Source organism: Zosterops lateralis, assembly GCF_965231275.1.
Source record: "Zosterops lateralis genome assembly, chromosome: 34".
Taxonomy (NCBI): Eukaryota; Metazoa; Chordata; class Aves; order Passeriformes; family Zosteropidae; genus Zosterops; species Zosterops lateralis.
Genome location: NC_139794.1, coordinates 1,092,847 through 1,113,224, shown reverse-complemented (window position 1 = coordinate 1,113,224; position 20,378 = coordinate 1,092,847). Strand labels below are relative to the sequence as shown.

At 62.1% G+C, this 20,378-nt stretch overlaps 3 protein-coding genes across 3 annotated transcripts in view; 2 read left to right on the top strand and 1 right to left on the bottom strand.

Annotated features, from left to right (window-relative positions):
* Positions 1-427, top strand: part of LOC310921459 (multifunctional procollagen lysine hydroxylase and glycosyltransferase LH3-like) — a gene marked incomplete at its 3' end in the record, with an annotated part of 25,286 nt that extends 24,859 nt beyond the window's left edge. Inside the window, exon 19 of the mRNA XM_083881589.1 lies at positions 395-427. Within this exon, the coding sequence (XP_083737715.1) occupies positions 395-427 (33 nt within the window). The remainder of the gene's footprint in view (positions 1-394) is intronic.
* A 4,751-nt stretch (positions 428-5,178) lies between these two features.
* Positions 5,179-13,008, bottom strand: LOC310921458 (aurora kinase C-like; the record flags this gene model as incomplete). The annotated part of the gene is given in 9 exon segments (XM_083881588.1): positions 5,179-5,249; positions 5,252-5,345; positions 6,167-6,341; positions 7,147-7,295; positions 9,177-9,315; positions 10,916-11,107; positions 12,001-12,055; positions 12,774-12,846; positions 12,970-13,008. Coding segments are annotated over 9 exon segments (987 nt in total).
* Positions 13,009-14,491: 1,483 nt separating this feature from the next.
* On the top strand, positions 14,492-16,933 carry TMEM107 (transmembrane protein 107; the record flags this gene model as incomplete). Its single annotated transcript, XM_083881587.1, has 4 exons — positions 14,492-14,509; positions 14,924-15,001; positions 15,660-15,697; positions 16,726-16,933. Exons 2-4 carry the CDS (start codon positions 14,924-14,926, stop codon positions 16,931-16,933), a joined length of 324 nt encoding a protein of 107 aa, XP_083737713.1. The 5' UTR covers positions 14,492-14,509.
* Positions 16,934-20,378: the final 3,445 nt, after the last annotated feature.

The window sequence follows — 20,378 nt, the reverse complement described above, 5'->3', positions numbered from 1 at the left end:
GCCCATTTCTCCTGACCCCTCCCCAGTGACCACACCCCATTGACCACACCCCATGTCACTGACCACACCCACTGACCACACCCTACTGACCACACCCCATGTCACTGACCACACCTCATGTCACTGACCACGCCCCCGGCCACACCCACCTCATCCACCTGGGCCTGGGTTTGCTGCAGCCGCCGGTTGCTGGTCAGGTTGGGGGGAGGGGCGGGGGGTCCCCCCCCTTCGCCCGCGGCGGGGGGAGGGGCGGCGGGGGCCGAGGGCGCCGACCTGGCCGGAGGGCAAAGGTCAGAGGTCACTGCGGCCACACCCAAACACTGAGAGGCCTGGGGGGGCTGGAGTGACCACAGGGTGACCACAGTGACCGCAGGGTGATCCCTGGGGGCCACAGAGTGACCACAGTCTGTCCCCAATGTCCGAGTGACCCCCAAAGTGACCACAGAGTGACCACAGGGTGACCGCAGGGTGACCACAGGGTGACCCCTGGGGGGCCACAGAGTGACCACAGGGGGGTCCAAGGTGTCCCCAGTGACCCCCAGGGTGTCCCCAGAGTGACCACAGGGTGTCCCCAGTGTCCCCAAAGTGACCACAGGGGGGTCCGAGGTGCCCCCAGAGTGACCCCTGGAGTGTCCCCAATGTCCGAGTGACCCCCAAGAGTGACCACAGGGGTGTCCCCAGTGTCTGAGTGACCCCCAGGATGTTCCCAGAGTGACCACAGGGTGCTCAGGGTTGACCCCCAGGGTGTCCCCAATGTCCCCAGTGTCCCCAGAGTGACCCCAAGGGGAGACCCCAAGATCTGAGTGACCCCCAGGGTGTCCCCAATGTCCACCCAGTGACCCTGGCGTGCCCCAATGTCCCCCCCAATGTCCCCAGTGTCTTCCCAGAGTGACCCCAGGGTGTCCCTGATGTCCCCAGAGTGACCAAGGGGGGTCCCCAATGTCCCCCCAATGTCCCCAGAGTGATCCAAAGGGGGTCCAAAAAATCTGAGTGACTCAAGGGGGGTCCCCGATGTCCCCAATGTGACCATGGGATGTCCTAAATGTCCACTTAATGACCCCCAGGCCATCCAGGTGTCCCCAATGTCCCCCCAGTGTCTCCCCAGTGTCCCCCCCAATGTCCCCAGTGTGACCCAAAGGGGGGACCCCAAAATCTGAGTGACTCAAGGGGGGTCCCCGATGTCTCCCCAGTGACTCCTGGGGTGTCCCCAATGTCCCCAATGTCCACTCAGTGACCCCCAGGCCATCCAGGTGACCCCAATGAGGGTCCCCAGTGTCCCCCCAGTGTCCCCAATGTCCTCCCAGTGACCCTCAGGGTGTCCCCAATGTCCCCAGAGTGACCCAAAGGGGGGACCCCGAGATCCGAGTGACCCCCAGAGTGTCCCCAATGTCCCCAGCGTCCTCCCAGAGTGACCAAAGGGGGGTCCCCGAGATGTGAGTGACCCCCCCCAGGGTGTCCCCAATGTCCCCAGTGTCCACTCAGTGTCCCCCCAGTGTCCCCAGTGTCCACCCAGAGAGACCCCAGGGTGTCCCCAGTGTGACCCAAAGAGGGGTCCCCGAGATGTGAGTGACCCCCAGAGTGTCCCCAATGTCCCCAGTGTCCTCCAGAGTGACCAAAGGGGGTCCCCGAGATGTGAGTGACCCCCCCCAGGGTGTCCCCAATGTCCCCAGTGTCCACTCAGTGTCCCCCCAGTGTCCCCCCAATGTCCCCAGTGTCCCCCCAGAGAGACCCCAGGGTGTCCCCAGTGTGACCCAAAGGGGGGTCCCCGAGATGTGAGTGACCCCCAGAGTGTCCCCAATGTCCCCTCAGTGACCCCTGAGGGGACCCCAAGATCTGAGTGACCCCCCCCAGGGTGTCCCCAATGTCCACTCAGTGACCCCCAGACCATCCAGGTGTCCCCAATGTCCCCCAGAGTGACCCCAGTGTGTCCCCAGAGTGACCATGGGGGGACCTCAAAATCTGAGTGACCCCCCCCCAGAGTGTCCCCAGTGTCCCCCCAGTGTCCACTCAGTGACCCCGGGGTGTCCCCAATGTCCCCCGGGGTGTCCCCTCAATCCCGGCCCCTCCCCCCCCCGGGGGGGGGGGGGTCCCCTCTGTCCGAGCCCCTCCCCCCACCCTCCCCCCCCCGCGCGATGGGGGAGGGGCGCAGGATTTTTCCCACCCCTCCCCCACCCTCCCCCTCCCCGTTTCTGCGTCGGAGGCCTAAAAATAGCCCCGGGGTGGGGGAGGGGCGGGGAGGGGCCGGAGCCCCCCCGGGGCCCCCAGGGCGGCCCCTCCCCCACCCCGGGGGGTCACGGGGGGGTCACGGGGGGGAGGGGGATGCGGAGGAGGGGGGGAGGGGCAGGAGGGGGGGGGGATGGATGGGATGGGGGGGTCGCAAGGTGGGTGGGGGAGGGGCGGACTGGAGGGGGTCCCGAGGTGGGTGGGGGAGGGGCGGACTGGAGGGGGGGGGATTCCCCCCCCCAAATTGCGATGGCGGAAAACAGAGATGGGGGAGGGGATGGAGAGGGGGGAGGGGGGGACACGATTTGGGGGGGTGATGGGGGGTCCGGGGGAACGGGGGGGGAGGGGCGGGGGGCCCGGGGGGGTCCCGGTGGGGGTCGCGCCCCCACTCACATCCCGGAGCGGAGCGCGGTCGGTGCGGCGGAAGATGGCGGCGGGGGCGGGGAGACTCATCCGGGAACCGGGGGGGGAACGGGGGGGCCGGGGGGGGGAGGGGGCGGGGGGAGGGGAGCCAGGGGAGGGGGGAGGGGCTGGGGGGGCGCTGGGGGTGAGGATGGGGGGGGGCAGAGCCCTATGGGGGGTCAGAGGGGGATCTGTGGGGTCAGGAGGGGTCTATGGGGGGCGGGGGGCGTTGTGGGGTGAGGGTCAGTGGGGTGGGGGAGCACTATGGGATGGGGGGGATCTATGGGGTGGGGGGTCTATGGGGTCAGAGGGTCTATGGGGTCAGGGGGATCTATGGGGTTGGGGGGTCTATGGGGCACAGGGGGATCTATAGGGTCAGGGGGTCTATAGGGCCAAATGGTCTATGAGGTACAAGGGGGTCTTTGGGGCACAGGGGGGTCTATAGGGTGTGTGGGGTCTATGGGGTGTGTGGGCTCTATGGGGCACACAGGGATCTATGCGGTCAATGGGGATCTATGAGGTCAGGGGGGTCTATGGGGCACAGGGGGATCTATAGGGTCGGAGGGTCTATGGGCACGGGGGAGTCTATGGGGCAGTCAAGAGGTTTATGGGGCGAGGGGTTCTATGGGGCACGCGGGATCATTAGGGTGTGTGGAGTCTATGGGGCACAGAGGGGTTTATGGGGAAAAGGTTTCTATGGGGCACAGGGGGATGTATGGGGTGGGGAGATCTATGGGGCACAGTGCGGTTTATGGGGTGACGGATCTATGGGGTCAGGGGGATCTATGGGGCAGAGGGGGGTCTATGGGGCACAGAGGGGTCTATGGGGTCAGGGGGGATCCATGGGGCATGGGGGTGATCTGTGGGGTGGGGGGGGTCTAAGGGGCATTGGGTGGGTCTATGGGGTCAGGGGGGGTCTATGGGGCACAGAGGGGTTTATGGGACAAGGGTTTCTATGGGGCACAGAGGGATCTATGGGGTCAGGGGGGTCTATGGGGCACAGAGGGATCCATAGGCTCTGTGGGGTCTCTATGGGGTCTGAGGGGGCGCTGTGGGGTCTCTATGGGGCACAGCAGGTGTCTATGGGGCAGGGAGCCCTATAGGAGCGTCTATGGGGTCAGGGGGTGCTCTGTGGGGTCTCTGTGAGGCCTGAGGGGCTCTACGGGGTCAGTGGGGTTTCTATGGGGTCTCTATGGGGCAGGGGGGTCTCAATGGGGCCCAGGGGCTCTATGGGGTTTCTATGGGGTCAGAGGGGTCTCTATAGGGCAGAGGAGTCTCTATGGGGCAGAGGGGTCTCTATGGGGGTCTCTGTGGGGCCCAGGTGCTCTGTGGGGTCTCTATGGGGCAGGGGGGTCAGTGGGGTCTCTGTGGGGTCAGAGGGGTCTCTGTGGGGTCTCTATGGGGCAGGGGGTGTCTGTGGGGCAGTTTTGGGGTCTGGGTGGTCCCGGCCCCTCCCCCCACACACACCCGGAGCCTCCGCGCTAAAAACAAAACTTTATTGGGGGAGGGGCAGAGACCCCGCCCAAATAACGGGGGGGGACCCCAATAATGGGGGGACCCCCAATAACGGCGGGGGGAACCCCAAAAACAGGGGGAGACCCCAAATAACGGGGGGGACCCCAAATAACGGGAGGGACCCCAATAATGGGGGGGAACCCCCCCAAAATAACGGGGGAGGGGCGGAGACCCCCCAAAAATGGGGTCAAGGCTCCGCCCCCAAATAAACGCGGGGTGGGGACCCCCAAAATGGGGTCAGGGCAGTGTCCGGAGGGGGGTCAGAGGTCAAGGGGGGCCTCAGGGTGGGGCAGTGTCTGTGTGGTCAGTGGTCACTGTCAGGGGTCACAGGTCAGGGGTCACAGGGGGCAGCGCCAGCAGGGGGCAGTGTGGTCACTGTGGTCACTGTGGTCAGTGTGGTCACTGTGGTCATTGTCACTGGTCACTGTGGTCACTCTGGTCAGTGTGGTCAGTGTCAATGGTCACTGTGGTCACTGTCAGGGGTCACGGGGGGGGGGGGGCAGCACCAGCAGGGGGCAGTGTGGTCACTGTGGTCACTCAGGGTGGACAGTACCCAGGGGGCAGCACCCTGCGGGAGTGACCCCGCACCCAGGGGTGCCCCAGCAGGGGGCGGTGTGGTCACTGTCACTGGTCACTGTCACTGCGGTCACTATCAATGGTCAGTGGTCACTGTGGTCACTCTGGTCACTCAGGGTGGACAGTAGCCGGGGGGCAGCACCCTGCAGGAGTGGCCCCGCACCCAGGGGTGCCCCAGCAGGGGGCGGTGTGGTCACTGTGTGTCAATGGTCACTGTCACTGGTCAATGGTCACTGTCTGTGGGTCACTGGTCACTGTGGTCACTGTGGTCACTGTGGTCACTGTGGTCACTCAGGGTGGACAGTAGCCGGGGGGCAGCACCCTCCTGGAATGGCTCCGCACCCAGGGGTGCCCCAGCAGGGGGCGGTGTGAATGGTCACTATCAATGGTCACTGTCACTGGTCACTATCAATGGTCAGGGGTCACTGTGGTCACTGTGGTCACTGTGGTCACTGTGGTCACTCAGGGTGGACAGTAGCCGGGGGGCAGCACCCTCCTGGAGTGGCTCCGCACCCAGGGGTGCCCCAGCACCCCCGCAGGGGCAGGCGCTGGCCCGGCTGTCGCTGCAGCAGCCGCTGGATCAGGTCACGGGCACCGGCCGGGATGTGGGCGGGGAAATGGAGATCCACCTGCGACAGGTGAGACACAGGTGAGACATGGACAGGTGAGACATGGACAGGTGAGAGACAGGTGAGACATGGACAGGTGAGACATGGACAGGTGAGATATGGACAGGTGAGACATGGACAGGTGAGATACAGGTGAGACATGGACAGGTGAGAGACAGGTGAGACACAGGTGAGATACAGGTGAGAGACAGACAGGGATGTGGGCGGGGAAATGGAGATCCACCTGCGACAGGTGAGACACAGGTGAGACATGGACAGGGATGTGGGCGGGGAAATGGAGATCCACCTGCGACAGGTGAGACACAGGTGAGACATGGACAGGTGAGACACAGGTGAGACATGGACAGGGATGTGGGCGGGGAAATGGAGATCCACCTGCGACAGGTGAGACACAGGTGAGACATGGACAGGTGAGACACAGGTGAGACATGGACAGGGATGTGGGCGGGGAAATGGAGATCCACCTGCGACAGGTGAGAGACAGGTGAGATACAGACAGGGATGTGGGCGGGGAAATGGAGATCCACCTGCGACAGGTGAGACACAGGTGAGACATGGACAGGTGAGACATGGACAGGTGAGATATGGACAGGGATGTGGGCGGGGAAATGGAGATCCACCTGTGGGACAGGTGAGACATGGACAGGTGAGAGAGGTGAGATACAGGTAAGATACAAACAGGCGAGAGACAAGTGAAACAGGTGGGCTCAGGTGTGCCCAGGTGAGCTCAGGTGAGCCCAGGTGGGCTCAGGTGAGCTCAGGGATGGGGGTTGGAAGCCCAGGTCCACCTGGGGGACACAGGTGTGCCCAGGTGAGCTCACCTGTGTGATCCTCCTGTAGGTGTCAGCAGCAGAGGGGCTCTCGAAGGGCGGGTGCCCGGCCAGCAGCTCGTAGCACAGCACCCCCAGGCACCAGAGATCCACCTTCTCGTCGTGGCCCCCGCCCTCCACCATCTCGGGGGGCAGGTAATCCAGGGTGCCGCACAGCGTCCGGCGCCTGAGGGGTTAAATGTACACCTGAGCACACCTGGGCACACCTGGGCCCTCATAGAGACCCACAGAGCCCATCCCTATCCATACAGCGTCCAGCGCCTGAGGGGTTAAATGTACACCTGAGCACACCTGGGCACACCTGGGCACACCTGGGCACACCTGAACCCTCATAGAGACCCATAGAGACCACACCTATCCCAGGTAATCCAGGGTGCCGCACAGCGTCCGGCGCCTGAGGGGTTAAATGTACACCTGGGCACACCTGGGCACACCTGGGCCCTCATAGAGACCCATAGAGACCCATAGAACCCACACCTATCCCAGGTAATCCAGGGTGCCGCACAGCGTCCGGCGCCTGAGGGGTTAAACCCACACCTGAGCACACCTGGGCACACCTGGGCAGTCATAGAGCCCACACCTGGCCCAGGTAATCCAGGGTGCCACACAGTGTCCGGCGCCTGAGGGGTTAAACGCACACCTGGGGGTCACCTGGACACCTCAGAGATTCCTCCAGGTGTCCCTCACCTGTCTCAGGTGTGTCCCAGCTGTGTCCCAGGTGTGCCCAGGTGTGTCCCAGTGTATCTCAGGTGTGTCTCACCCATCCCAGGTGTCCCCAGGTGTGGCAAAGGTGTGTCCCAGGTGTGCCCAGGTATATCCCAGGTGTGTCTCACCTGTCCCCAGGTGTGTCAGGGCTCACCTGAGGGACGGGGCGTGCACAGACCACCCGAAATCCGCCATCTTGAGCCATTTCCCAGCCCCATAATCCCTCCCAGGTGTGTCTCACCTGTCCCAGGTGTGTCAGGGCTCACCTGAGGGAGGGGGCGTGCACGGACCAGCCGAAGTCGGCGATCTTGAGCTCCCCCTTGAGGCCGAGCAGGAGGTTTTCGGGTTTGATGTCCCTGTGGATCACTTTGCGCCCGTGGCAGTACAGCAGCGCGTCCGCCAGCTCCTCCATCAGCTGGGGGGAATTTGGGGGTCAGGGGGGCCCCAAATCCTCCCGGGGACCCCAAAAATCGACTCGGGACACCCCAAAACCCCCCAGGTGTAATCAGGTACCCCCAAATCCCCCCCAGGTGTCCCCAAATCCCCCCCAGGTGTGGGGCAGCAGCTCCTCCATCAGCTGCGGGGAAAACCGGGTCAGGGGGCCCCAAAATCGTCATGGGGACCCCAAAAATCGACTCGGGGCACCCCAAAACCCCCCGGGACCCCACAGGTGTCCCCAAATCCCCCCCAGGTGTCCCCTGGGGTCCCCAGGACCCTTCAGGTGTGGGGCAGCAGCTCCTCCATCAGCTGGGGGGGGAATTTGGGGTTCAGGGGGGCCCCAAATCCTGCCGGGGACCCCAAAAATCGACTCGGGGCACCCCAAAACTCTCAGGACCCTCCCAGGTGTCCCTGAGCCCCCCAAGTATCCCCAAATCCTCCCCAGGTATCCCCAGGTGTCCCCAAATCCCCCCCAGGTGTGGAGCAGCAGCTCCTCCATCAGCTGGGGGGGGGGAATTTGGGGGTCAGGGGGGCCCCAAATCCTCCCAGGGACCCCAAAAATCCACTCGGGGCACCCCAAAACCCCCCAGGGAACCCCCCAGGTGTCCCCAAATCCCCGCCAGGTGCTCTGGGGAAAAGCGGCTCCTCCATGGGGGGAAATGGGATAAAAACTGACCTGAGGAACCTCAAAACCTCTCAGGGGACCCCAAAAATCCACTCAGGGACCCCAAAAATCACCTCAAGGACCCCAAAAATCACCTCAAGGACCTCAAAACCCCCTGGGAACCCCCCCAGGAGTCCCCAATTCCCCTCCAGGTGCTTTGGGGTGATTTTGCAGGTTTTGGGGTCCCTGAGTTGGTTTTAGGGGATCTTGAGGTGGTTTTTAGGGTGATTTTTGGGGTCCCTAATCCCGTTTTTGGGGTGATTTGGGGGTTTTTGGGGTCCCTGAGTCCATTTTTGGGGTGATTTTGGGGGTCCCTAATCCCGTTTGTGGGGTGCTTAAGGGGTTTTTGGGGTGGTTTTGGTTTCCAAGATGTGATTTTTGGGGTGGTTTGGGAGTTTTTGGGGTCCCTGATCTCATCTTTAGGGTGATTTTGGGGTCCCTTGATATCATTTTTGGGGTGATTTTTGGGGTTTTTGGGGTCCCTGATCTCATTTTTGGGGTTTTTTTTGGGGTTTTTGGGGTCCCTGATCTCATTTTTTTGGGTGATTTTGAGGTTTTAGGGCCCCACCGTGGCCGTCCTGGTGGCGTCCAGGTGGCGGCAGCGCTGCAGCTCCTTGTAGAGCTCCCCTGGGGTTTTTGGGGTGGATTTTGGGGTTTTTGGGGTCCCTGATCCCGTTTTTGGGGTGATTTTGGGGTTTTGGGGATGCTTTAGGGCCCCACCGTGGCCGTCCTGGTGGCGTCCAGGGGGCGGCAGCTCCTTGTGGGGTTTTTGGGGTGGATTTTGGGGTGATTTAGGGGTTTTTGGGGTGTTTTTTGGGGTTTTTGGGGTCCCTGATCCCATTTTTGGGGTGATTTTGGGGGTCTGGGGCCCCACCGTGGCCGTCCTGGTGGCGTCCAGGCGCTGCAGCTCCTTGTAGAGTTTTTGAGGGTTTTTTGGGGGTTTTTGGGGTGTTTTTTGGGGTTTTTGGGGTCCCTGATCTCATTTTTGGGGTGATTTTGGGGGTTTGGGGAAGTTTTGGGTCCCCACCGTGGCCGTCCTGGACACTTTGTACAGCTCCCCTGGTGGTTTTGGGGTGGATTTTGGGGTTTTTGGGGTGGATTTTGGGGTGATTTAGGGGTTTTGGGGTGAATTTTTGGGGTTTTTGGGGTCCCTGATCCCATTTTTGGGGTGATTTTGGGGTTTTAGGGCCCCACCGTGGCCGTCCTGGTGGCGTCCAGGCGGCGGCAGCGCTGCAGCTCCTTGTAGAGCTCCCCCCTGGGGGCGAACTCCAGGATAAGGAAGACACGGCGCCGGTCGTGGAAATAATTGTAGAGTCTCAGGACGTTGGGGTGTCTGGGGGGAAAAAAAATCCCAAAATGAGGCTTCTCCCCAAAATTTGGGAGACTAAAAATGGCATTGGTTGAAATTTGGGGTTGTCCTGGATCCCTAAATCCAACCAGGAAACCAAAATTCCCTTCCAGGGATCCCAAAATCTTCCCAGGGACCCCAAAATCCCCCCAGGGACCCCAAAACTCCCCCTCAGATACCTCAAAACCTTCTCAGAGACCCCAAAATTGCCCCAAGGACACCCCCAGGTGTATCCCAGGTGTGTTCCAGGTGTATTTTCCCCCGTCCCCAGGTGTGTTTTTCCCCCCCCAGGTGTGTTTCCCCCTCCCAGGTGTGGTTTTCCCCCCCCCAGGTGTGGTTTTCCCCCTCCCCAGGTGTGTTTTTCCCCCCTCAGGTGTGTCCCAGGTGTGGTTTTTCCCCCCCAGGTGTGTTTTTCCCTCCCCAGGTGTGTTTTTTCCCCCCCCCCAGGTGTATTTCCCCCCTCCCAGGTGTTTTTTCCCTCCCCAGGTGTTTTTTCCCTCCCCAGGTGTGTTTTCCCTCCCCAGGTGTGTTTTTTCCCCCCCAGGTGTTTTCCCCCCCCCAGGTGTGTTTTTCCCTCCCCAGGTGTGTTTTTTCCCCCCCAGGTGTGTTTTTTCCCTCCCCAGGTGTGTTTTCCCCCCCCAGGTGTGTTTTTTCCCCCCCCAGGTGTGTTTTTTCCCTCCCCAGGTGTGTTTTTCCCTCCCCAGGTGTGTTTTCCCCCCCCAGGTGTGTTTTTCCCCCCCAGGTGTGTTTTTTCCCTCCCCAGGTGTGTTTTCCCCCCCCAGGTGTGTTTTTTCCCCCCCAGGTGTGTTTTTTCCCCCCCAGGTGTGTTTTTTCCCTCCCCAGGTGTGTTTTTTCCCTCCCCAGGTGTTTTTTCCCTCCCCAGGTGTGTTTTTCCCTCCCCAGGTGTGTTTTCCCCCCCCCAGGTGTGTTTTCCCCCCCCAGGTGTGTTTTTTCCCCCCCAGGTGTGTTTTTTCCCTCCCCAGGTGTGTTTTTCCCCCCCAGGTGTGTTTTTCCCCCTCTCCAGGTGTTTTTTTTCCCCCCCAGGTGTGTTTTCCCCCCCAGGTGTGCTTTTCCCCCCCCAGGTGTGTTTCCCCCCCCCAGGTGTGTTTTTCCCCCCCAGGTGTGTTTTTCCCTCTCCAGGTGTGTTTTTTCCCCCCCAGGTGTGTTTTCCCCCCCAGGTGTGTTTTTCCCTCTCCAGGTGTGTTTTTTCCCCCCCAGGTGTGTTTCCCCCCCCAGGTGTGTTTTCCCCCCCCAGATGTGTTTTTCCCCCCCAGGTGTGCTTTTCCCCCCCCAGGTGTGTTTTTTCCCCCCCAGGTGTGTTTTTCCCCCCCCCCAGGTGTGTTTTTCCCCCCCAGGTGTGTTTTTCACCCCCCCCAGGTGTGTTTTTTCCCCCCCAGGTGTGTTTTTCCCCCCCCCCAGGTGTGTTTTTTCCCCCCCAGGTGTGTTTTTCCCCCCCAGGTGTGTTTTTCCCCCTCCCCAGGTGTGTTTTTCCCCCCCAGGTGTGTTTTTCCCCCCCCCCAGGTGTGTTTTTTCCCCCCCAGGTGTATTTCTCCCTCCCCAGGTGTGTTTTCCCCCCCAGGTGTACCTGAGGTGTGCCTGGATCTCGATCTCCCTCCTGAGCTGGTGCTCCACCCCCTCCTGCTCCACCTGGGACTTGAAGAGCACCTTGAGGGCCACCAGGAACCCCGAGCGCCGCTCCCGGGCCAGGTAAACGTTCCCGAACTTGCCCTTGCCCAGGGGCCGGCCCACCTCGAAATCATCCAGGGAGAACGTCCGGCTGGGGGGACAGGGGTCACCTGGGGCACCTGGGGACACCTGGGGACACCTGAGAGCACCTGGGACACACCTGGGGACACCTGGGGACACCTGGGGACACCTGAGACACCTGGGGACACACCTGGGGACACCTGGGGACAATCCCTGAACTTTCCTTTGCCCAGGGGCGGGCCCACCTCGAAATCATCCAGGGAGAACGTCCGGCTGGGGGGACAGGGGTCACCTGGGACACCTGGGGACACCTGGGGACACCTGAGATCACCTGGGGACAGCTGAGACACCTGAGGACACCTGGGAACAATCCCTGAACTTCCCCATCTCAACATCCTCCAGGGAAAACATCCAGCTCTGAGGGGACAGAGGGGACAGGGGTCACCTGTCACACCTGGGGACACCTGAAATCACCTGGGGACACCTGGGAACAGCTGGGGACACCTGGGGACAATCCCTGAACTTCCCCTTCCCCAACTCAAAATCCTCCAGGGAAAACATCCAGCACTGAGGGGACAGAGGGGACAGGGGTCACCTGTCACACCTGGGGACACCTGAGAGCACCTGGGGACACCTGGGGGACACAAGGTCGGGGGCACCTGGACATACCTGAGGGCATCGTCATCCCCTCCCCCCTGATCATCTCAAGGGGATTTTGGACCCCCCAGGACCCTCCAATGTCACCCCAGGACCCACCCAGGACCCCCCAGTGTCACCCTTGGGGTCCCTGTGACCCCCCCAGTGTCACCCAGGGAGAGGTTGGGACCCCCCAGGACCCCCTCAATGTCACCCTCAAGGTCCCAATGTCACCCCAGGACCCCCAATGTCACCCCAGGACCCCCCAATGTCACCCCAGGACCCCCCGATGACACCCCAGGCCCCCCAGGCCCCCCAGTGACTCACACGGGTGGGGGAGGGGCGGGCACCACGCTGGGCTCCAGGGGGACCCGGCCGGCACCTGGGGACAGGGGGGGTTAACACCCCAAAAACAGCCAAAAACACCCCAAAATGGCCTAAAACCAGCCTGAAACAGCCTAAAACACTCCAGAAACACCCCAAAACAGCCTGAAAACAGCCTAAAGCACCCCAAAACAGCCTAAAACCAGCCCAAACCAGCCCAGAACACCCCAAAACACCCCAGAAACAGCCTAAAACACTCAGAAACAGCCTAGAACACCCCAAAAAAACCCAAACACCCCAGAAAGATCCCCAAACACCCACAAAACACCCCCCAAAACACCCTAAAACCCCCCGAGACCCCCCCAAACCCCACCCAAATCTCCCCAAATCATCCCAGGACCCACCAAACCTCCCCAGGGATGCCCCAAATCCCCCCAAATCCTCCCCCAAATCCCCCCCAGGACCCCAAAATCCTCCCCAGGACCCCCCAAATCCTACCTGAATCTCTCCCAAATCCCCCCTCAGGACCTCCAAATTCCCACCAAATCCCCCTCAGGACCCCCCGAAATCACCCCTCAAACCTCCCCAGATCCCCCCGAAATCCCCCAGGACCCCCCAAATCCCCCCAGGACCCCCTAAATCCCCCCAAATCATCCCAGGACCCCCCCCAAACCTCCTCAAATCCCCTCAAACCCCCCCTAGGACCCCCCAAATCCTCCCCAAATCCCCCCAGGACCCCCCAAATCTCCCCCAGGACCCCCCAAACCCCCCCATACCTGGCAGCCCCTTCCCGGGGGGCTCAGAGCCCGGGGGGTCCTTTCTGGGCACCCTCAGGGGGGAGGCACCGAACTCTGGGGAGGTCAGGGGTCAAAGGTCACCCCAAACCCCCCCGGGGCTGGGGAGCCCCAAACTGGGGAGGGGGAGCACAAATTGGGGAGGGGGGGCCCCAAAATTGGGGAGGGGGAGGCTCACCTTGGTCAGGGTGGGGGCCACGTTCTCCTTCTGGGCCATCCTGGGGGGCACAGGGGATCAGGGGGACCCCAAAATCCACCTGGGAACCCCAAAATCTACCTGGGACCCCCCAAACCTCCTCAGGACCCCCCAGTTCCTCCCGGGACACCTTAAATCCCCTCAGAAACCCCCTCAGGACCCTCAAATCCCCTCGGGAGCCCAAAACTCCCCCCAAATTCCCCTCAGGAACCCCCAATACCCCTCAGAAACCCCCCCAAGACCCCCAAATCCCCCTTAAAACGCCCCGAGTTCCCCTCAAGACGCCTTAAATCCCCTCAGGATCCCCCAAATCCCTCAGAAACCCCCTCAGAACCCCCCAATTCCCCTCAGATACTCCTCAGGATCCTCCAGTCCCCTCAGAAACCCCCTCGGGACCCCCAAATCCCCTCAGGACCCCCAAAACTCCCCCCCAAAACCCCCCAAATTCCCCTCAGAACCCCCAATTCTCCTCAGAAACTCCCTCAGGACCCCCAAATCCCCTCGGGACCCCCAAAAATCCCCCCAAAACGCCCCCAAATTCCGCCCTCACCCGCCGCCCGTCGCTGTCGCCGCCGCCGCTTCAAATTTCCCCCCCGCGCTCCCATTGGCCGCCGCCCGCGCGCGCCGCGCTCCCATTGGTCATCTCCTGGGGAGTCCCCGCCCCCCGGCCGCGTGAAGCGTTCCTATTGGTGGTCGCCAGACCGAATCTCCGCCTCCCCAGCGCGCGCTGCGCTTCCATTGGTCAGCACCTCACGAAGCCCCGCCCTTTCCACGCTCACCTTCACCCCACCCGGCCGCGCGTGCCTCGACGCTGGTCGCCGCGGGCGGAGGAGGCGGGGGGGAGCGGCGATGGCCAATCAGCGCGGGGAACGCTCGGTTACGTCAGATGGTGGCAGGCCATTTTGTGCCCGGCCGTTCCGCCCGGCAACAGGGGCGGGGCCCGGAGGGGTGGCGGCCAATCAGAGAGCGGGGGGGCAGTATCGACCAGTATAGACCAGTACAGACCAGTATAAACCAGTGTGGACCAGTACGGCCTTTCATAAACCAGTTCAAACCAGTACAGACAAGTATAAACCAGTGTAAGGCACTGAGACTTGGTACCCCAGTAACCCAGTACAACACCCCAGTATCCCCCAGTACATCCCAGTACAACATCCCAGTACCCCCAGTATCCCCCAGTATATCCCAGTAACCCCCAGTATATCCCAGTGTCCCCCAGTACCCCCCAGTAACCCCCAGTACATCCCAGTAACCCTCAGTACAGCATGCCAGTACTCTCCAGTACATCCCAGTATCCCTCAGTGTCCCCCAGTACCCCCCCAGTATATCCCAGTAACCCCCAGTACAACACCCCAGTATCCCCCAGTACACCCCAGTATGTCCCAGTATATCCCAGTCCCCGGGCGCTGCCCCGGGAAGGGGCGTGGCCACTTCAAAGGGGCGTGGTCTCTGCTGTGGGCGTGGCATACACGCGTCAGTGGGCGTGGCCAGCTCAGTGGGCGTGGCCTGGGGCGTTACCGCGGTAACGGCGCCGCGCGGGGCGGGGGGAGGGGAGAGAACGCGAGTGGGGGGATCTCCAGGGTGGGGGAGGGGCGGGGGGGGGTCCCCAGGGTGGGGGAGGGGTCCCGCTCTGGGCTTTGGGAGGGGTTGGGGGGTGAGGGGAGGGGCTAAAGGGGTGGGGGAGGGGGCCAAATGAGTGGAGGAGGGGGCAAAAGGAAGGGGGAGGGGCCAAACGAGAGGGGGAGGGCCCACGAGGGTGGGGGAGGGGCCGGGGGGGTGAGGACCAAAAGGATTCCCCAGAGTGGGGGAGGGGGGTCCCCACGGGCGTGGCCGCTCTGCCGGAAAGGGCGTGTCTCTGGTAAAAAGGGGCGTGTCCGGGTGTGTCCGGGGTGGGGGCGGGGCGTTCCCAGCCCCTCCCCTCCCCCCCATATCGCAGATGTCGCGACAGTCGCTGCTCCCGGGGCGGTTCCTGGCGCTGGTGGCGCACCTGGGGCTCCTCCTCCGCATGGGCGGGGTCAGGAAAGGGGCGGGGCCAGGGAGGGGGCGGAGCAAGGGAGGGGGCGTGGCCAGGGAGGGGCGGGGCCAATGGGGGTGGTTAAATCTGACAAGGGAATGGGGCGGGGCAAATGGAGGGCGGGGTCACTGGGAGGGGCGTGGTCAGAGAGGGGCAGGGCCAATCAGGAGGCGTGGCCAAATAGGGGGCGGGGCCAGGGAAGGGGGCGGGGCCAAGGGGTGGTTCAAGCTGTCAAGGGAATAGGGGCGGGGCAAAGGGAGGGCGGGGTCACTGTGAGAGGCGTGGTCAAATAGGGGCTTGGCCAATCAGGAGGAGGGGCGTGGTCACAGAGGGGCTTGGCCAATCAGGAGGCGGGGTCGGGAAGGGGCGGGGCCAATGAATGGTTAAATCTGACAGGGAAATGGGGCGGGGCAAAGGGAGGGCGGGGTCACTGGGAGAGGCGTGGCCAGGAAGTGGGAGCGGCAAAGGGGCGGGGCCAGAGGAGGGAAAAGGGGGAGGAGCAAAGTGGGGAGGGGAGGGGCAAGAAGAGAGGGAAGGGGCACATGGTGGGGGAGGAGCAAAGGGGGCGGGGCAACAGGAAAGGGGAGGGGCTGTGGGGGCGTGGCTGACCACCCGGTGGGCGTGGTCAGAACTGACTCCACCCCTTTTGTCCCCCCAGGACCCCCCCAAGAGCCCCTCGGGGGACCTGGAGCCCGGGTGAGTGAGGACCAGTATAGACCAGTACAGACCAGTATAGACCAGTACAGACCAGTATAGACCAGTACAGACCAGTATAGACCAGTACAGACCAGTACAGACCAGTATAGACCAGTACAGAACAGTACAGAACCAGAGGCCTCCCAGTACACCCCCAGTGCTCCCAGTATGGCACCAGTACAGACCAGTACAGACCAGTATAGACCAGTGCAGACCAGTACAGACCAGTACAGACCAGTACAGAACCAGGGCCTCCCCAGTGTCCCCCCAGGGCTTCCCCAGTGCTCCCAGTATAGCACCAGTATGGACCAGTATAGACCAGTTCAGACCAGTACAGACCAGTTCAGACCAGTATAGACCAGTATAGACCAGTACAGACCCAGGGCCCTCCCAGTATGGCACCAGTACAGACCAGTGACCCCCCAGTGCTCCCAGTATCCCCCCAGTATCCTCCCAGTATCCCCCAGTTCCTCCCAGTGCTCCCATGAGGGTCCTTGGGGGGTTTCGGGGGATTTTTTGGGGTCCCTGGGGGTGATTTGGGGTCTCTGACCCCCCGTTTCTCGCCCCCCGCAGGTTCTGGGGGGCCCTCGGGGGGTCCCTTGGGGGGGTTTTGGGGGTCCCTGGGAGTGATTTGGGGTCTCTGACCCCCCCATTTCTCCCCCGCAGGTTCTGGGGGGCCCTCGGGGAGTCCCTGGGGGGGTTTTGGGGATTTTTTGGGGTCCCTGAGGGTGATTTGGGGTCTCTGACCCCCCATTTCTCCCCCCACAGGTTTTAGGGGGCCTCGGGGGGGTTTTGGGGGTCTCTGGAGGTGATTTGGGGTCCCTGACCCTCCCTTTCCCCCCGCAGGTTCTGGGGGGCCCTCGGGGGGTCCCTGGGGGGTTTGGGGGTAATTTTGGGGTGGTTTGGGGTCCCTGACCCCCCGTTTTTCCCCCCGCAGGTTCTGGGGGGCCCTCGGGGGGTCCCTGGGGGGTTTTGGGGGTCCCTGGGAGTGATTTGGGGTCTCTGACCCCCCCATTTCTCCCCCGCAGGTTTTGGGGGGCCCTCGGGGGGTCCCTGGCCCTGCTCGGGCTGGAGTTTCTGGGGTTCCTCTCGGGGGTCTCCATGTTCCACCCGGGCCAGGGCCTGGCCTGTATCCTGGGGGTCCCCAAAAATGGGGAGGGGGCCCCAAAAATGGGGGGGAAAACCCCAAAATGGGGAAAAGGGACCCAAAAATGGGGAGGGGGGACCCAAAAATGAGAGGGGAATCCCCAAAATGGGGAAAAGGGACCCAAAAATGGGGAGAGGGGGGACCCAAAAATGGGGGGGAGACCCTGAAAATGGGGAGGGGCCACCAAAAATGGGGAGGGGGAGCCCAAATGGAGGGGCTGATCCTGGAATTTTGGGTGGATTTTGGGGATACTGAGATATTTGGGGATACTTTATGATATTTTGGGATATTTTGGGGTCTCTATGGGATATTTTGGGGGGTCCCAGACTCATTTTCGGGGTGGTTTTTCCGATAATTTATTGCCCAGCCCTGGGCACTCACACTGGGGCCGCTCTGGGATATTTTGGGGTCTCTATAGTATATTTTGGGGTCTCTATAGTATATTTTGGGGTCTCTATGGGATATTTTGGGGTCTCTATGGGATATTTTTGGGGCTCTCATTGTCATTTTTGGGATGATTTTTCCGATAATTTATTGCCCAGCCCTGGGCACTCACACTGGGGCCGCTCTGGGATATTTTGGGGTCTCTATGGGATATTTTGGGGTCTCTATGGGATATTTTGGGGGTCCCAGAACCATTTTTGGGGTCATTTTCCAATAATTTATTGCCCAGCCCTGGGCACTCACACTGGGGCCGCTCTGGGATATTTTGGGGTCTCTATAGTATATTTTGGGGTCTCTATGGGATATTTTGGGGCTCTCATTGTCATTTTTGGGATGATTTTTCCGATAATGAATTGCCCAGCGCTGTTTGCCCACTCCGGGGCCGCTCTGGGTCTCACCCTGGGGGGGCTCCAGGCCTGTGACGGCCCCGCCCTTTGGGCCGCGCTGGCGCTCAGGTCAGTCCGGGGGGTCCCGGGGGTCCCCAAATCCCACCTGTGACCCCCCCAGTGACCCCCAAATCCCCCCAGCGCCCCCCCGGCCGTGACGGAGCTGCTGCTGCTGGGCCGGGCCCTGCTCTGCCGCGGGGGGGCGCTCTGAGACCCCCAAAGGAGACCCCAGACCCACCGCGGGACCCCCCGGGACTGCCCAGAGACCCCAGACCCACCGCGGGACCCCCCAAAGGACCCCCAAGGGAGACCCCAGACCCAGCCTGAGGGTCCCAAAAACAGCCTCGGACCACCTGGGACTGCCTGGAGACCCCAGACTCACCGCGGGACCCCCCAAAGGGACCCCAGACCCACCGCGGGATCCCCAAAAGGAGCCCCGGGACCCCAGACCCACCGCGGGATCCCCTAAAGGAGCCCCGAAGAACCCAGGCCCAGCCTGGGGGTCCCAAAACCAGCCTCGGACCCCCCCAGAGTCAACTTGGGGGGTCCCCAAACCTCCCTGGGACTGCGGGGAGACCCCAGACCCACCCTGGGGGTCCCCAAATCCCCCCAGGAGCCCCCAGACTCAACCTGGGGGTCCTCAAACCCCCTCAGGACCACCCAAATCCATCCCTAGAGTCCCCAAATCCCCCTCAGACCCCCCCAAACCCTTTCGGGGGACCCCAAATTCATCCCCAGCCCCACCTGAGGGTCCCCAAACCCCCGCAGGTCCTCCCAAAACCCACCCCAAGGGTCCCCAAATCCCTCCCCAGACCCCCCCAAACTCCCTCAGGGACCCCAAATTCCCCCCCAAAACCCACCCCGAGGGTCCCCAATTCCCCCCCAAACCCCAAGACCCCCCTTAATCTCCCCCAGGGGTCCCCAAAACCCACCGGGGGGTCCCCCAAACTCTCCCCTCCCTCTCAAATTGTTCAATAAATAAAAATTTTCTATTTTTGGCGCGAAAACAGCCGTGGCCACGCCCCCTTATGCAAATGAGCGCCGCGGGGGATTCTGGGAGGGGAACTCGCTGTTGGGTTTTGGGGCGGGGGGAGCCCAAAAAAGGGGAATTTTGGGGTGGGGGTTGTTGAGAGGGGGCTTGGAGACCCCCCCCAAAGCCCCCAAAGAGCCCCAAAATTTGTGAGTTCTGATTTCTCCCCTCAGCCTCGTTCTGGGGGTCCCCAAAATCCTCCCCGGGGGGTCACAAAAGCCTTCAGAGGGTCCTAAAATCCCTTCAGGGGTCCCCAAATATCCTCAGGGACTCCAAAATCCCCTTTGGGGTCCCAAAATCTCCTCAGGGACCCCAAAAACCCCCTCAGGGATCCCCAAAATCCTCTCAGGGGGTCCCCAAACCCTTAAAGGATCCCAAATTGCCTCAAAACCCCGTCAGGGATCCCAAATCCCCCTCAAGGATCCCCAAAACCCCCTCAGGGATCCAAAACCCCCCCAAATCCCCTCAGGAATCCCCAAAACGCCCTCAGGGATCCCAAATCCCCCTCAGGAATCCCCAAAATCCCCTCAGGGATCCAAATTCCCCCGGACCTGCCCCAAAATCCCCTCAGAGGTCCTCAAAACTCCCTCAGGGATCCTAGATCCCCCCCAGGGATCCCAAATCCCCCCGAAAACCCCCTCAGGGATCCCCAAAACCCCCTCAGGGATCCCAAAACTCCCCAAACCCCCTTAGAGATCCCCAAACCCCCCTCAGGGATCCCAAGCGCCCCAAATTCCCCTCAGGGATCCCCAAAACCTCCTCAGGGCTCCGAAATCCTCCAAAATCCTCCCGGGGGTCCCCCAAAACTCCCTCAGGGATCCCCAAATCCCCCCAAAACCCCCTCAGGGATCCAAAACCCCCCCCCAAATCCCCTCAGGAATCCCCAAAACTCCCTCAGAAATCCCAAATCCCCCTCAGGGATCGCAAATCCCCCAAAACCCCCTCAGGAATCCCAAACCCCTCCCGGGTGGTCCCCAAAACCCCTCTCCCCCCTCAAACCCCCTCGGCGTGGCCGCTAACCCCAACTTTCCCCTCACAAACCGCCCTGAGGGCGCCCTTTATGCAAACGAGGCGCGCGGTGCACTCTGGGAGCACTACGGGTCCCGATTTGGGGCTCGTTTATTCGCTACAAAAGCAGAATTTCGGGGCGGGAGTTGATGGAAGGGGTGAGGAAGGCGATGATGAAGCTGAGGGGGGTCTCGGTGAGGGTGCGGCGGTGTCGCCGTGACTTTAGGGGGGGAATTTCGGGCTGTCCCCGCCGCTCGGGGCCTGTCCCGGTATCGTCAGTGAGGTACATCCTGACCTGCCCCGCCCCCTGCGCGGGCAGCGCGTGATGAGCGCGGCGTCATGACGTCACTGATTACGTCACCCGCCCGGCGAGCGCGGGTTGGTTGCAACAAAGCCCGCGCCGCCCACAGACTCTGACTGCGCCTGCGCGGGGGGGAGACAGGCAGGATTGGCGGGAAAACCGCCAAGGGGAGGGGGGAGGAAATACACGTGACTTCCTTATTTGGGGAGGAGTCACGAGGGTGTGGGGTTTAAACACGTGACTGCGGCGGGGGAGTGGGTTTTACTGGTTTATACTGGTTTACACTGGTTTATACCGGCTAATAGTGATGTACAGTGACTGACACTGGTTTATACTGGTTTATACTGGTTTATAGTCATGTACAG